At 36.3% G+C, this 18,427-nt stretch overlaps 1 protein-coding gene across 5 annotated transcripts in view; it reads left to right on the top strand.

Annotated features, from left to right (window-relative positions):
* LOC311276901 (rho GTPase-activating protein 26-like) overlaps positions 1-18,427 on the top strand; it is a 122,619-nt gene that overhangs the window by 44,023 nt on the left and 60,169 nt on the right. For all 5 annotated transcript variants that reach the window (XM_084386909.1, XM_084386908.1, XM_084386906.1 and 2 more), the window contains exons 2-9: positions 6,757-6,852; positions 8,918-8,979; positions 9,417-9,488; positions 10,561-10,662; positions 11,306-11,416; positions 11,841-11,945; positions 14,257-14,386; positions 15,828-15,928. In XM_084386909.1, the coding sequence (XP_084243035.1) occupies positions 6,757-6,852; positions 8,918-8,979; positions 9,417-9,488; positions 10,561-10,662; positions 11,306-11,416; positions 11,841-11,945; positions 14,257-14,386; positions 15,828-15,928 (779 nt within the window). The remainder of the gene's footprint in view (positions 1-6,756; positions 6,853-8,917; positions 8,980-9,416; positions 9,489-10,560; positions 10,663-11,305; positions 11,417-11,840; positions 11,946-14,256; positions 14,387-15,827; positions 15,929-18,427) is intronic.

Raw genomic sequence — 18,427 nt, 5'->3', positions numbered from 1 at the left:
AGAAGCAAACATACTCCAGTCTGTGTGTAGAAACCTTTCCTGGAGTGAGAAATCTGCCCCCGCAGGCCACACCTTGATGGTCTTCACTGATGGCTTCACGCGATTGATCAGAGGTGCATATTTGGGGGTGAGGAACAAAGAAAGGTGATCTGACTGTCCCAAGTGGGGGAGGGGTGTCGCGACGTAAGCTTCAGCCATGTTTGTGTAAACATGGTCTAAGGTTTTGTTTCCTCTGGTGTGACAGGAAACATGCTGGTGAAATTTCGGTAGCACTGACTTTAAGTTTGAATGATTAAAATCACCCGCAACAATAAACGCAGCTTCCGGGTGAACGGTCTGTTGTTTACTGATGGCTGCGTGAAGTTCTTTCATAGCAAACTTGGCATCAGCATCCGGGGGAATATAGGCTGCAGTTATAATAGTGGAAGTGAACTCCCGCGGTAGATAAAACGGTCTACATTTAACCATGAGAAACTCAAGGTTAGCTGAACAATGTCTCCCAACAATAGCAGAGTTTGTGCACCAAGCTTTGTTAATGTAAATGCACAATCCACCACCTCTGGTCTTACCGGAGCCATGTAATGTTCTATCCGCCCGGAATGTATGGCGTCCCGCTAGCTCAATAGCGTTGTCCGGTATTCCGCTGTTTAACCATGTTTCCGTGAAAATTAGAACATTACAGTTCAAAAGTCTCTTGCTGTATGTGATGTTGAGTCGAATCTCCTCCATTTTGTTCAACAGCGACCGTACATTGGCAAGGAAAATGCTGGGTAAAGAGAGCCGGTGTGGTGTTAGCTTTAGCTTAGCTCTTATGAGCTCATACAATAGCTTAGTATGAGGAATAGACCAACATTTGCATTATTCATTGATAATTTCCACTGTAGCTCTTAGTTCAAATGAGGACTCTTGGACTCTTAATGTGCTTAATTGTTTTGATGTGCACGTGTAATGTACTTCAAATCTTAAAAAGCATATTTAATAAATCTGTACTTGCAGTCAGATAATATAGTATTATTGAAATAAAACTGATTTGCAAGTTCATCATTACAAGTACAAATATATTTAAAAATACATGACATACTTTATTTGCACTACTTTAAATCCATTGTTATACTGCTCATTAGCCTAACTTATACATATATCTATTTGTAAAATTCTGTTTATAGTAATATCCATCTGTATATTATGCTCACATTCTGTTTATAGTAACAGCCATCTGTATATATATTCATAGTACATATCTATCTGTAAAATTATGTTTATAGTAACAGCCATCTGTATATTATATTCAGTACATATCTATCTGTAAACATTCTGTTTATAGTAATAGCCATCTGTATATTATTATATTCAGTACATATCTAGCTGTAAATTCTGTTCACAGTAATAGTTTTCTGTATATTATATTCATAGGACAATCTATCTGTAAATTTTTGTTTATAATAGTATTCAACTCTATATTTATTCAGTACATATCCATGTTCTGCACTTATGAACCACTGTATATCCTGCACTTGCTGCTATTGCACTTCTGGTTAGACCTAAACTGCATTTCGTTGCCTTGTACCTGTACTTGTGTAATGACAATAAAGTTGAATCTAATCTAATCTAATCTAATACAAATTTCAGTAGAAATGATGTAATCAAATTATGTTTTAGTTTATCATAAATGTTTGACAGTACAGTCTGCATTGTGTACAGTTTGTCGGCTGTACACTTTAACCATATTTCAAAGACAAAATAAGTATTTATGAAATAACTGTACATATAAAGGTATACTTAAGACCTACTAACTTATAAAACTTAATAAAAAACACTCTTAAGTTAAACTAATTGCATTGATATATTTGCATATCATTTTATACAATAATACATTTTAATTTAATTGTAAATAACATGTAGTTCGTTTTCCGTAATAAGTAGGCCTAGTCTTTTTAAAACAATAACAAATTGTGTAGTGTTACAACATGTAGACAGATCTCCCTCAGAAAGTTTGTGATTTTTTAGGTTTCTGTATACATAACACACATAAACATGTTTAACCGAGCAAGTGGGTTGTACAAAGTGACTGCTAAGTGTCTTCTGTAATGGTCTTGAGAAACAAATGACACTCCTTCACTTGGCTGAGGCTGAGATATGTGCTCCTGGACCTCAACCAATGGCTCTGTTCATGACATCTTTCTGTTAGCATTCCAAAACACTTCCAGATTACGATGCAGAGTAGCATGAGAAATATTGTATGTTGGGAAGAAACTGCCGTTCACTAAGCTTCAAGATAGTCATAATTTCATGTATTTAAACCACAAGCTATCCATTTGATAAAGGAGCACCAGTAGCTGCACTACTAGCAGAGAGATAACTACACTGAAGCTAGTCTAGCGTAACCAGACCTTCTGCCGTTAGTCTGACAGTTTGTTTTGTTCTGCATCATGTTTAGGGGCGTGAAAATGTAAAGTTGATGTCCCTACGATAACAGACCGGGTTGCATCCACTGAGATTACTGCAACAATGGTGCCTCAAACTTCCCATACTTGTGAAAATCCAGCATTTAGTTGATCCTGATAAGCGCTCATTGTCATAGTTGACACACACAACTTCCCAAATATCCTGTAGAATTCAACCAATCAGATGACGACTTCAAAAATCCCAAAGTGTTTCCCATTTTGCATTCCTTATGCATCAGACGTTCAGCCAACAGTCAATGGGCGTCACATCTGAGGGGCTGTTTGCACGACACCGTCTTCAACTAATGTGTTTTGGCCGTTCATTTACACGGCAAAGCCGTTTTGGGTGCCTGAAAAACGCAAACTTTTGAAAACGGGTTTCAAAGTGCAAGTTTTTGAAAACGGTCTCCGTGTAAACAACAAAAACGTGAGTCTCTGAAGACGATGACGTCATGAACATGTGTATTAAGTGTTCAGTCTGTAGTGTTACATCGCCATCTAATGGTCTGGCAGCAGAATGCAGCGTTTTTAGTCGTTTTCGCGGATCCATGTGAATGGGGATCGTTTTGTATGTATGCGGAAAACTCAAAGGAAAAACAGTTTTAACCATATCGTTGTCGTGTAAACGTACCCTGAGACTACACTGAAGCTAATTAATCGTGGGCAAAACAAACATTTGCACCTCCAGACACTACGGGAGAGAGATTCTAGGAAAGCGAGTAGATTCAGTTTTCTCAGATAAATGCATTACATCTGTGGCATGTAGCAATGTAGGATTTTTCCATAAAAAACACTTTATTTATTTATTTATTTTTTGAAAAATACAGTTTCATGCTGCTTAAAAATGTAGGTACTTTTGTACTGTTTAAGTTTTTAGTTTTGCACTGTTGTTGGTTTTAGTTAGAAACCTTGAGCTCATCTGCAAGTCTTTGTATGATTCATTCATCTCATTTGAGAGAATAAAAAATGCACATGTTCAGGAACATCCGAAATAGTTGATGAAGGATTTGGGAGGGTCGATCCTCCCTCACATAAATGGGAGCTCCCTGCAGACAGCAGCTGGTATCCGTTCCACACCACCAGCGATCTGTCTCATCCCAGTGCAGGAAACTTTCGAAACAAGGCCAGATTACATAGTGAAGTGAGAAAATGGAAACACTTAAAACTATCACTGTGGACATGTTCACACTTCAGGTTTTTAGGGGTGACAACCACATTCAAATGCATGTTATTGCTTTTGTTTTAATTTTTTTTTTTTTTTTTTTTTATGCAATTAAAAAACATTTTAATGTATTTTGAATACATTATAAGATAAAATGCTATTCATATGTACAATGAACTTGAATACAGCTCTGCTGTGATGAACATTTCTGAATTATATTTTATTTTAATAGTTTAAGGGAGTGTAAAGTCAGAAATGGCTGGGTTGCACAAGTGTGCTGATATATTTCTATAAAAAAGCCTCATTAAAAGAAAATAATTCAGGAAAAAAGAAAATCCTTGTTTGGAGTAAACTATTATTATTATTTCTTAGGGGGGGAAAAACTGTTTTGTTAAAATACATTTTTTAATTCTGTCATTTACTCACCATCAAGTTGTTCCAAACCTGTATACATTTATTTTCTCCTGCTAAACACAAAAGAAGATATTTTGAAGAATGTCGGTAACCAAACAGTTGAACATTGACTTCCATAGTACCCTTTTCCCCCCTCCAAACTATGGAAGTCAATGGGGTCCATCAATTTTTGGTTTTTCTTCAAAATATCGTCTTTTGTGTTCAGCAGAAGAAAATAAATGTATACAGGTTTGGAACGACTGGAGGGTGAGTAAATGATGACCAAATTAAAATTTTTGGGTGAACTATCCCTTTAAAATATTTGAAAAACTTTTATGTGGTGTGACCAAAAGAAGCCATGTGGTGAACATGAAAACATGTAGGAAAAAAAAAACTGAAAAAGGTTTCATTAAGAGGACTAAGGAGTCTCTTGTGAAAATGCAATGGACCTTTTTATGACATGGCATGGTTAGTTTAGATTAAAAATGCCTCTAAAACGTAGAGGAAATTTGCAGTGCAAGCAAGCAGCATGTTGTGCACTGAGACTTCAGCGTCAGCAGCATTCCACTGGAGCCTTTGGAAACAAAAAATGCTGCATCTTTTTATTTGATTTCCTGTCTTGTTGGCTTGTGTTGGCGAGTGTTTGTGCATACATACACAACTGTACGGGCGCTTGGACGGCACCAGTGTGTCGCTGGGCAGAGGGCAGGAAGCAGGGCACACTGGAGGAGACAAATTGTGGGGAATTCTGTGTTCTTGGAGGACATGTGGATGTCAATAGAAGCTGATTATTTTTAGCGCCGGTTGCTACTTAACAATTCATTCTTGGATTCCCGAGCGCTAAAATAACTGTTCGTTGATACCAAATGGAAGATCGTTGGAAAGTAGCGTTGTCACTTTACCTAAATATCAGCAGTCGATCCCAATACTTGTAAAATTGAATTATTATTGATGCCAGAGCAAAAACGACTATGCTTTTGAATATACCCATGAGATGTCATAACTTCACTGGTAATTGGTGTGAATTTTGTTATTAGAGATTCATGCAGATTTAACAATTTTACAGTTTTGTTCATGCATTTTAAAACGTCTTGTAAACTTGCAGCAAACAGAGTCGTATTTCTTTCCGTGAAAAACTGGGTCAGTTCGTTTCACAAGATGTAAATGTATGTCCTAAAGAATTTGTAAGCTGGCAAACTTACAGCTGAGTTGATTATTATTACTTATGTCATTTGTATTTGAGAGAGTTTACACACAGGGAATTAAGTTTGCCTAAAATGTGCTTTTGATTTTGACACTTTGAGTCATATACAGAATGTTTGGCTCATATCGCTGTGAGTGATCCATTCTTTTGAAAAGAGCTGCCAAGCCAAATCCTTTAGTGGAGTCGAGGAATTTTACAAGTTTATTTCTTTATTTATTATATTTATTGGCTTGGTACCACAAGCAAGTTGTACATTTTCAATACTTTTAGTAATAATCTGATAATAGTAATTAAAATGTACTTGTATTTTTTCAAACATTTCAGCACATTTTCAATTGTCAGTATGATACACAAAATTACAAAGTATCCTTTCCACTACATATCATATTTTTAATCTATATAAACTTTTCATTAACCGCAACTGTCTTCCATTATGTTAACGCTATCAAGCCATTATGTTAAGACAGTGTCTTATCTGGTATGACTCACTAACAGTTAGTCAAGGGGAAACCAGTCTTACTTTTCGGTATAAGATAAGGCCAATCTACGTTTTTATGTAACTGATTTTAAAAAGTTATGAAAAAAAATATATATATTTCGTAAGACTAGTCTTAATGGTTTATGCAACCGGCAGCAGTTTAATACATTTGTCTATCAGTTAATTAATGATTAATCATTCATTTGGAACATCTATAGATTTCTATAGATTATTGATTCTATAGAACTGATTTGCAATTTCCAAAAGATAACCAAATATAATCAATTATTGTTTAAGTTTTGGAAATTGCAAACCAGTTCTATAGAATCAATTATCTATAGAAATTGTTGTAAATTCAAATAATATTTTTATACATTTAATAAATATGTTCTTAATATTTGTTTGTTTTTGTTTTTATGTTTGAGCTTATATATCTCAATATTAATAACAGTCTGTTTAATTTTGAGTCTTGAACTATAAACTCTCAAGGGTTGGCTTTCTAAATATATGTGTGTTATGTGTCTATTCAGAATGACTTATGAGCAGCAACCTTTTTATGGGTATGTCATGTATGCAGCACTTGTATGCAGTGGGGGTGATGAGGAAGGGGTTAAGTATATGTGATTTACCTCAAATGATAACCAAAAAGTGTTACAGACGTTGAAATCTAGCTTCTAGCTTCTAGCTTTTTCTTTTGTTTGCTATTCTGAAGAAGAATTTTTCCATAGTTGTGACAATCTTAAACCAAGGGGCCTGTCTTCGATTTATAAGCTGATCTCAGCAGCCAAATTCTCATTCCATGACAAACAGTATTTATTTTTAGGGTCTTTTGGGCTCATTCGGTCTCTTCTTAGCTTTCTTTCTTGGACATTTTCCCCTTGTAGTCTCTTTTTCTTATTCCCTCACAGAACTCTCACTCACTTTGTCAGCCTTATGTCTTGAAAGACCCAGACAGCACAAAGTTTCCAAAGTCAAGTACATGTTTCTCGGTTTCAGACTGACAATTTGTGGTTTTGTCACCTTGTGTCATTCTCGTCTCGTATTCTAACACTTCTCTTTATCGCATCTTTTGCAGATTTGTCCACTGCAAAGAGAAAGTTTGCAGAGTCGCTGAACGAGTTTAAATTCCAGTGCATTGGTGATGCAGAAACAGATGATGAGATATGCATTGGTAAGATCGCAACATTGCTTCTTCTGAATGTCTGTTGTTAAGGTCAGTGTAATGAAGGAAAAAAGACAATTCAGCATGAAACCAAAGTATCATTAGCATTATACTTCAGTTTTAAACCTTGTTTCAATGTACTATATGCTATCATTCATAGAACATTTGTAGAAAGCATATGTGATCTATGAACTCATCATTGTTTCTCTAAAGAGAATCGGCTGAGCACAAACTGATCCATGGCCATCTGATTCCACTCCAGTTCTTACACAATATATTCATTACAAGCTTTTAACTCAAATAGACAGATTTCACTGAGTGCCATCCACATGACCATTTCATTCAGCCACGATTAAACTAAGCTCAACTTTTATGTATTTGCCATAATTTCACTTGACGGTGTGGCATCAAAGACTTAAGTGTTGGAACCTGTGGGAATTTTTGTGGCTTTCTGTAAGTCCTGGCACCTTACATGGAAACTTGCTGAAATCCTGCTTGGCTGAATCTGAAGAAGGAACAAGTATGGACTTGCCGTTCTTCTGATCTCATCTTCAATTGCAGCCTTGCAGTCCTGCAGTCTCTTACTTTCTGTTGACATTGTTCTTTATGAATTTGAACATTAAAACCATAGGCCACAGCAGAGCCCGCTTTATTATATCTGGACTCTGGAGTTTTCTTAGTAAATGCATCCAGTGCATGACTGAGGTTGAGTATCCTGAGAGATTTGATGAGTTAGCGGCTTTAGTTTCGATATACTAGAGCCAAGCAATGAAAGGCAAGCATCAGTATTACTTCTGCTCATAGTTAGACATACATGTTTGCTGCAGACATGAATGTCATATAATGCATCAGTTCTATAGGGAGGTGTTTTACTAGTTTTATAACAATTTGATGTTTTTGCCTGGTGGACAATAAAACAGGCAACAAAAAAAAGAAAAGAAAAATCAACCAGACTTGCACTGAAGTAAGGACCTAATCAGTATCTAGGGACAAAAATATAATTTAGTTTTTTTTTTTTTTTTTGGCTTAGCATAGCAGCATGCAAATACCACCCTAAAACCTTAGCAACGCCCTAGCAACAGACCACGACTTGTGAAAAAGAAGTGCACTTAATGTGCACATGTAGTGTACTTCAAATCTTTTTCATACTAAAAGTTTGACTTTAAAGTTCATTTTAAATCGTTATGTTTGTACACTTATTTTGATGTCTTGACTAACATACCAAAGCACATGCAAAGTAGCTGAGTAGCGTGCTATTTGATATTACATTTATAGTTAATAGATTTTACATGTGCTAAATTGCTATGTCATTATTTTAAATGTATAATTACAATATATTTAGATGCATGACATTAAGTATATTTTATTTGACCATAAATGTCTGTACATTCGGCTGTACACTTTAAAAGATGTACTTAAATCTTTCTTAAGTGGGTAAAAAAGCACTCTTAAGCTACTGATTGCATTTAATATAAATGTAAATGATACATTTTCATTTAAATGCATATGACAAGCATTTTGCAAGTTTCTGAAAACATTACATTCAGTTCACAATTAAACTGATTTTAAAGTATATATATTTCTGTAATAAGTACTTTAGCATTATGTTTTGCATGGGCAAGTACCTTACATTTTCTTCAGAAAAATAACAGAATTAGTTGTATTTATTATTATTTTTAATTTTTTAATTTTTGACCATCGACACAGATGTACAAATATTTGGTTAATTTCAGGGAAAAAATATTCTTTTTCTCTTTTTCTCTTTTTATAATTTTTCTTTTTTTCTCCCCTTTGTTTTTCTAGTGTTAAACACAGTCTTTTCAGAAATGTTGGTATTTGGCCACTGGTATTTTGTAAGAGCACTAAACACATGGTAGATCTCTGTTGTCACCTTCTCATGGTTGTCACACAGACACAAGACACGCTTGTTGTACACAAACCTGATGTCCTGGTTTCTGTGGTGAATTATAAAATGACAAATGTCTGACTTCAGTGCTTGCAGATGCAAATTAGCATAATATGTCTAAGATGCTGTGTGTGTGTGGTCACCAGTTTCATATTTTTTCTTTCAAAGCTAAATCACTACAGGAGTTTGCTGGAGTCTTACAGAACCTGGAAGATGAGAGGACACGGATGGTGAGCTGGTTTCTTCATCATCATCAGCTTCATTATCATTATGCTTATCACTAATATTTTAAAGGAATAGTTCATTCAAAAATGAAACTTACCCCCATGTTGTTCCAAACCAGTTCCGTTCCATTAAGAACGTTGGACAGTATGATGATATGTATATATATATATATATAGAGAGAGAGAGAGAGAGAGAGAGAGATTCTACTATAGAGTTTATACCATGGTATACCAAATAAAAGAAGCAATTGATTAAAATTAATTACTAAAACAAACTATATGGCCATATAATAACTGTGCTTTCACTGAAGAAAATGATTGAGAGTGGCATTTTCAGGCATGTCACATGTCATGATGGTGTCATGATGGTGTGTACAGTAAATGTTAAATGTCAGTTTTGGATGTAAGTAATGAAAGGAACTCTGTGACTTGTGTCTCTTCAGATTGAAAATGCCAATGATGTGTTGATCTTGCCGCTGGAGCGCTTCAGGAAGGAGCAGATTGCAGCTGCAAAGGTGAGAGTAGAAGTTCCTGTTCAAACCACTTTATGCTGTGATGGTGTTCATAGGCTTATTGCGTTTCTGAACTCCCGCCATCACGTTACAGTTTAGATATCAAGTACCCTCTTCAAAGGGTGATGTTTGATCATTGATGTTACAGAGTCGACACGTGGAGATTCCATGTGGGCCGAGCAAATACAGCTCAAAGCGTTTCTAAGAAACTGCCTTAACGTTTTAAACAGCACTGCCATCTGTTGGTTATGTTGTGTAAGCACTTATTATAGTGTTCATGATGAAAATAAACAGATTCAATTAATCTGCTTAATTTGATACATATAACAGATTGTGCATTTCTCTTAAAAAAAAAAAAAAAAAAAAAACATTAACATTTTCTTCCAAACTGTGTTGAAAGTACATTTATCAGAATGCAAATGGAATACATTTAGGGCATAGAATAATAAGGCAAATTGGGACGCAGCTATGGTTATTTTTGTCACTGTTTTGCCTGTGTTTCTAATCTAGTTCATTAGTTGTCATGGTTTCTGATTAGTTGCACACCTGCTTCTGTGTATTTAAGTTGAAGTTCCCTTCAGTTCTCTCCGTTTTGTGTTCCGCTTTAATGGTTTATGTATAGTGTTTTACGCTCTTTGTGTTTATTAAAGACTATTTCATTGTTCATGTGTCACTCTCTTGTGGATTTACTACACGCTCATCAGTGACAAAAGCATGAGTATTAAAATATAATGATTTAAAATGTACTTTAAGTAAACCTTTTAATTTTATACTATTAGAGAGTGCACTTTTTTCAAAAGATTTAGTCATGAAATTACTCTCTTTAAGCACTCTTTAGTGGTCTTTTATTTCATCAATTTTGTATAAAACTTTACTTTAAATATTTGAAGCACTCTACAAGTTCACTTTCGGAATGCATGCACTTCAAACAGAAACAACTTAACTGCTTTCAAAATGTAAAATAATGTACAATGTACATGTACACATACAGTACATGCAAGTCTCCTTATATAGTCTAACTTTATAGCTGTTGTCTGTTTGAGTTGACTCAAGAGTTTGCATTTTTATCCCACAGGAGGCCAAAAAGAAATATGATAAAGAGACAGAGAAGTATTGTACAGTGTTGGAGAAACATCTCAGCCTGTCTGCCAAGAAGAAGGAAGCACACCTTCATGAAGTATGTACTGCTCTCAATGCCAATCTATGTATACTGAAATGACCTTTTTGCATGCTGTTAAAGGAGAACTCCGGTCAATTTTAACATTGAGCTCATTTTTTTGTACATTTGGAGTGCTGTCAATACAGAGAACAACGACAAAAATCGTTGTTATTTAAGCCAGCGCAAATACCTGTATTTACATCCTGTTTTCGGTCGAAGTCCAAAGTAGTCGATTGCCGAGTTCACGCCCATAGGTTTAGTTACCTATGATCACGCGCGTGAACTCGACAATCGACTACTTTGGACTTCGACCGAAAACAGGATGTAAATACAGGTATTTGCGCTGGCTTAAATAACATCATTTTTATTCCTATCTTTCACATCTACTGCAGTCAGATTCACTCGTGTTCACTCTGAAGGAATCACTCACATTGGCTGTGCACTTGTAATGACACATCAAGGATGTTAAGAGGCTAAAAGCAGGTTTAAACATTGCCCCATTGAAGTCAACAGGGTGCAAATTTTAAAAAGAGGATAACACGGTGTAGGCAACACCGATTTTTGTCGTTGTTCTCTGTATTGACAGCACTCCAAATGTACAAAAAAATGGATTTGTTCAGTTGTGCATTCTGTCTGATTTTCTGAACACATTTCCCCACAGGCGGATAACCAGGTGGACCACGTGAGGCAGCACTTCTATGAGGTCTCGCTGGAATATGTCTTCAAAGTGCAGGAAGTTCAGGAAAGAAAAATGTTTGATTTTGTGGAGCCGGTAAAACTTCATCTCATTTTATTGCAGTGGTTCTTCAAAAATGCAATATCACTGCCAAAAACATGGCATGCCATCCCAGCAAACATTTGGACGTTTAATGAAAAGACGTCCCTCCGACACGTCCCGTTATGGTTGAAAAATAGCTCCAAAATGAAAGTTGAACGGACGTCTTTGACATTAGCTGTTCTGCGTTACATATTTTTACCGATTTATGCCGTCCTACCACGACTATATTTGGCCAGGGACACGATGTTGCCGTCGGACCAATGTTTGCTGGAATGGTACTGTCTGGTACTTTTTTCTTAGTAAAGCTCTTATAATTTTGACTGAAATTAAATTTGCTAAATATAATTGCTGTTATACGTCTTTAAATATTGTATTTCCTCTTCACGACAGCGGCTTTCCTCTTTGTTGTTGTGTGTAGTTGCTGGCTTTTCTACAGGGTCTATTTACATATTATCATCATGGGTACGAACTGGCCAAAGACTTCAACCATTTCAAGACAGACCTCACTATCAGCATTCAAAATGTGAGTCCATTTCTTACAACAGACCCTCACAGATGTTGATATTACACATTTAAACAAAAAGCAGAATTAGTTCAGTTTATAGCCTTAGTGCATTAAAGGGATAGTTCACCCAGAAAAAAAAATTCTGTCATTAATTACTCACCCTCATGTCGTTCCAAACCTGTAAGACTTTCATTCATCTACGGAACTCAAATGAAGATATTTTTAATGATGTTTTATAAACAAAGTTCGGGAGGAGCACGTTCAAATAATCAATCCAATCTACTCGTCATCAAACAATTATGTCTACCCTAATCAACATGACAAGAAGTATATATATATCCACTCTGTCAACTCACCTAACATTCCTTGACAGTTTTCCAGCATCCCTCCACCACCCCGACTCCTCACTCTTGGCTCAATCTTTTACAGCCAGGAATACGGGGGGAGTACTCTGGGTTCGGGCCGAATACCGAGCCCGGAGCCCTCTCCTCGGACAGCACGCCAAATACACATTTATTCTATCTGACTTATTTGTAAGTGTGAACTAGTGAAATGAAATCTGAGAGATTTCCGTCCCTCCATTGACAGCTACGCAAATACCACTTTGACGCTTCAAAAAGTTAATCACGAGATCGTAAAACTAATCCATATGAATTGAGCGCTTTAGTCCAAATTTTTCAACAGATTGAATTTAGATTGGAAGCTCAAGCATGTTTGCTTGACGTGAGGACCAATGAGGTTCATTCTCGTGTTACGCAGCACTTTTGAGCTTCAGCAAGAATCAATGAGGTTCATTCTCGTGTTACGCAGCACTTTTGAGCTTCGGCAAGAACCAATGAGGTTCATTCTCGTGTTACGCAGCACGTTTGAGCTTCAGCAAGAACCAATGAGGTTCATTCTCATGTTACGCAGCACTTTTGAGCTTCTGCAAGAACCAATGAGGTTCATTCTCGTGTTACGCAGCACTTTTGAGCTTCGGCAAGAACCAATGAGGTTCATTCTCGTGTTACGCAGCACGTTTGAGCTTCAACAAGAACCAATGAGGTTCATTCTCATGTTACGCAGCACTTTTGAGCTTCTGCAAGAACCAATGAGGTTCATTCTCGTGTTACGCAGCACTTTTGAGCTTCTGCAAGAACCAATGAGGTTCATTCTTGTGTTACGCAGCACGTTTGAGTTTCTGTAAGAACCAATGAGGTTCATTCTTATGTTACGCATCATGTTTGAGCTTCTGCAAGAACCAATGAGGTTCATTCTCGTGTTACGCAGCACGTTTGAGCTTCAACAAGAACCAATGAGGTTCATTCTCATGTTACGCAGCACTTTTGAGCTTCAGCAAGAACCAATGAGGTTCATTCTCGTGTTACGCAGCACGTTTGAGCTTCTGCAAGAACCAATGAGGTTCATTCTTGTGTTACGCAGCACGTTTGAGTTTCTGTAAGAACCAATGAGGTTCATTCTTATGTTACGCATCATGTTTGAGCTTCTGCAAGAACCAATGAGGTTCATTCTCGTGTTACGCAGCACGTTTGAGCTTCAACAAGAACCAATGAGGTTCATTCTCATGTTACGCAGCACTTTTGAGCTTCTGCAAGAACCAATGAGGTTCATTCTCGTGTTACGCAGCTCTTTTGAGCTTCAGCAAGAACCAATGAGGTCCATTCTCGTGTTACGCAGCACTTTTGAGCTTCTGTAAGAACCAATGAGGTTCATTCTCGTGTTACGCAGCACTTTTGAGCTTCAACAAGAACCAATGAGGTTCATTCTCGTGTTACGCAGCACTTTTGAGCTTCTGCAAGAACCAATGAGGTTCATTCTCGTGTTACGCAGCACGTTTGAGTTTCTGCAAGAACCAATGAGGTTCATTCTAGTGTTACGCAGCACTTTTGAGCTTCTGCAAGAACCAATGAGGTTCATTCTCGTGTTACGCAGCACGTTTGAGTTTCTGTAAGAACCAATGAGGAATTAATGATGGAATTTTCATTTTTGGGTGAACCATCCCTTTAATAATTTGCAAATGAGAATCATCGCCATGTCTGATGATTCTGTAAAGTCCATTGGGATGAGTGTATGTTCACTGGACAGGATGTCAACATGACTCCTGACCCCTGATGAGAGCAGTCAATGTCCTTTTGCCAAAATATAAATTACAACTATGATAAAACTGGCCACTTAACAATAAGCATGGTCAGATATGTGTTATATTTAAGCAGTAGAGTAGTTTAATGTATTTTTTTTTTATTTTTAATGTAAGAACAAGCATTCTCGAATCTTCATACAGTATCTGTTGAAGCATTCACCTTCTTAAATTGTCTTTGTGGTCTTTCAGACTCGGAACCGGTTTGATAGTACACGCTCAGAGGTGGAATGTTTGATGAAGAAGATGAAGGAAAACCCACACGAACACAAGAGCATGAGTACGCACACAATGCAGGGATATCTGTTTGTGCAGGAGAAACGTAAGTTGAAAAGTGTGGAGCTTCTCTCTTATTTCTAAGACACAACTGATCACACTGACTTGTGGCCTCTTATAGGCAACTGTTGTTATTTTATGAGGATTCCCTATTCACAGAGTTTTGTTGCAACCAAAATGGTGTCAAAATGTGGTGTCATTTTTGCAAAGATATTACATTGTTTTCTGGTTCGTGAAATCTTTCGAAACATATAAATGTAACTGTGCCTACATTTTATTCTATTAGATTGAAATGAAATGTGCAGTGAGTGGTAATGCTTTGTCATGTAATAAAATGCTTTGGGAAGTTTTCTTGTGTCTGTCTAAAAGCGAAGTGGAACAAACTAGGATCATTTTAGCATAATTTATATTCTATTATAGCAGTGGTTATCCAGAGCAGAGTGGGACCCTCTGCTCTGGATATTTTAGCAGCGTCCGAAAGCTTAAAGATGCTTCCTTCTGAGGACTCATTCCAAACCTAGCGAAAAAAACCTTTACCCAAATGTATTTAAAATAAATGTATTTCATTCTAAGTATACTACACATCCATTCACATATTTACTGACATATCGCTTAAGACTTACTGATATAAATATCATTAAACATTATTTGGAGTATTTATTTATTGCACAATGCACATTTCTTGATATTAAGCATTAAAATGTGTTTAATATCACTATTAGTAAGGACAGTATGATCTCTGTATAATGTCGGTCTTTAAATGCAAGATATATAAAGTGTACCTAAAGTATATTTGTAAAAGTGCCATTTCCTTTCTCCTTATATCCCTTCATCTGATCGATTTTTTTGAAAGCAGCATAGATGTATCCTTCACTGCCTTAGATATCCCACAATCCTGTGCTTTCCATTCTGTGACAGTTGAGCTAGAAAAAGAAAGATGGCATCTGAAAGTTGCAGTTGGTGGTCAGTTTGTGTGTAAATGTATGTTTTTGACCAATGTTTTCCACTTTTGATGTCATTTCTAGTGAGAAATGTCTATTGTAGTGAATTAATATTCGAGTTTATTTGCTCTATTTAGAATCTCCATAGAGTTCATATAGAGTGGCAATTATCACAAAATGCAGATTAATGTATTTAGTTTTCCACAAGAGGCCAGCAGAGACACAATGACTGAATGCGAGATCTATTATGATGTTTTCATTAGAATTAGACTGGAATGATGTCTTTTCTTTTTTTGTGAAATAATGTAAAAAGCAAATTTTCAATTAAAATAAAATGTTATAATTTAGAGGTAAATAAAATAAAAATCACACACATAAGTATAAAAGATACTATTTTATCATTATAGACTGTTAATAATATTTTTGGACAAGAAAAAAAAAAAGTAGTGTAATAAGTCTCCGGGTCATTTTGACCCCCGAGGAGATGTTTTGTTACACTCCGTATCTTGTGGTCTAACTGTCTTTTTCTCATTTGTACCAAATCAGGTTCCTTCGTGTCCACATGGGTGAAGTACTACTGCTCCTATCACCGAGAGCCCAAACGCATGACCTTGATGCCGTTCGATCAGAAGTCTGGGGGCAAAATTGTAAGTTGTTCTCTCTCTCTCTCACACACACTCTCTCACATACAAACTCTCTCGCACCCTTTCACTCAGCAGCATGTGTAACCTTTGGAATAGAAAGTGGATTCTGGCACAGGCCACGTGCTTGTACCCCTGCTGGCACTGACACGACTCTTATCCTGCACAGAAAGCTGTGTATCGCATGGTTGAGCTGGCACTAGTGTCTGCACCTGGCTCTGTGCCCGTCCCACTCTCCACAGCCACACACACACACAGGGTCAATAGCACGAATCTCACACCAGGGACTGCATGCGGCCTGATTACATTCTGACCACTTACAACCAAACTAAACACACAAGCGTGCCAACCGCAAGAGAAAAGCAAACAGAAAACGTGTTTTATTATGATTATAAATGCAGTTCAGAATCAAACTGTTTCTTTGTTTGTATGGTTTATGTTTTTGCTGACATATTTACTTACAAATGCACGAAATTCTCCTACATTAATTTGAAAGGTTTTCGCCGATTGCAACGAAAAACCCCTTCAATTGAATAGAAGCAAATTGCAGAATTAAAAAATTGGAATGGCAGGAAGAGCAATTTTTAACAGTTCAACAACAGAGGAATTGCATGAGTCCGTATAGTTGCACGATTAATCGTTAAAACACGACCTCGTTTCTGTCACCCACGTGATCTCATTCCTAAACGACAGCTGTGTTAAAAATAATAAAAATTATCACAGAAGTACTGGAATAAAAGTTTATAGATTGGATATAAACACTGATATCTACAGTAGAGTTCAAAATAGAGTGACTCTGAATATATCTTGACGCCACTAGGTGGATTCAAATGGATTTGTCACTGAATGATTCATTCAAAAGATTCATTAAAAAAATGATGAATCATCCAGTAATGAAAGTGAGTGAGTCATTGAATATTTTTTTCATAATTTTTTCAAATGAATTATTTAATGCTAACCGTGTTGAGCTATATAACAATGATTCGTTTTCTGTTCGATAAACGTATCCAAACAGTTGCTCACTTAATAAAACGCATAATATATTAAAGCGTCTTTGGTGTTTCCGAAGAGGGTAATACGGATATGACATCACTGACAGGCCGTTACACTGGTTAAAATAGCTGATTTCTCTGGATGTAAACACTGTTAGAAACATTTGGGTTAATGGAAGTACACAAGTCAACAAAATATATAAAATTGTTCTAGTGCTGTAACATGCAGTTACTTTTTTTTTTTTTTTTTTTATTCTATTTTAATTCTACTTTTCTCTAGAATCATGTTTGCGGTCTTCATATACAGCTCAAATTCAGTACACATTACAGAGGCTTGTGTTGCCTCCTCACACAAACACCAATTCTAAATAGAATTGAAAGATAGATTTTTTTTTTTTTTGTAATTAATGTACATTAAATATTCTTATATATATTCCAGTATTTTTTTTTCTAGTTTTTTAAACCTAATGTTTCACATCTGCGAAACCAGTTGCCTGCCTGTCCGCTCATCTTCAACATATTTGGCATGATATTTTAGTGAGCTATATATGGATAATATTAATGAAAAATGTGTCAAATCTGGCAAAAAAAACAAAAACAAAAAAACATATACTGAATTAAACATGCAATGTGATGAGTTAAAAATATTACTTTACACAGACAAAGGTTGATAAGCAGAGGTTTTGCTAAGGTGGTTACTAGGGAGTTGCTAGGGTGTTCTGTGGCTGCTTACTGGTCCAAGTCAAGTATTTTCGTAATAAAAATTGTAAGTGTTATCAATTCCAGTAGTGATAGCACACTGCAGCTCAACAAGGCACACAATATGATAATTCATGTTTGCAGCACAAACGGTGTGGTTGAATTATGGACCAAAATTAAATACTTCAGGTTAAGGGTTCAAATACTAATGCTTCCCATAGGAAACATTATTAAATAACCTAACATATTCTTTAACACATGACTTTATCCCTAATTGTGCACTTAAAGTCTTGCACACTTATTGTAGACTAGACTGCAGAGTGTCCCATTTGTCATTTTTAGTTTCAGATGAGTGCTAACATGAGCTCAGTTTGTTTAGTCTGCAATCTTTACGCTAGCTTTACCTTAACACCTTTTCTGGTATGAGAAGAGAGAAAGAAAACTAGAGAGAAGTCACTCAGTAGAGTGTATTGATAGAGACAATTAGACTGTAAGTGGAGAGGTCACTGAAAAAAGAGAATGCCAGCGCTCTGGTAATGAAGTCCAGAGGCATGTGTGTAATGTGTTGTTAGTCGGTAAAGGAGTTGTGAAGTGTTGAAATAAAAATAGCCCACTGCATTTGAACACCCATTCCTTGGCCAGACTTTGCAAGAAGATATGGAGTAACCTGACACTTTATCACACATTTATATAATCATTTATGTGATGACAGTGTAGTCTGTAAATATAGAACATCTGGTCACATTTTCCCTTCAGCTGTCCAGGCTCACGTAAAAAATCAGTCAAATAGTGAGAATTTGGTGCCTATATTCAT

The sequence above is a fragment of the Rutilus rutilus genome (assembly GCF_951802725.1).
Source record: "Rutilus rutilus genome assembly, chromosome: 18".
NCBI lineage: Eukaryota > Metazoa > Chordata > Actinopteri > Cypriniformes > Leuciscidae > Rutilus > Rutilus rutilus.
Note: the sequence above shows the minus strand (reverse complement) of the source record. Positions and strands in the feature narration are given on the sequence as shown.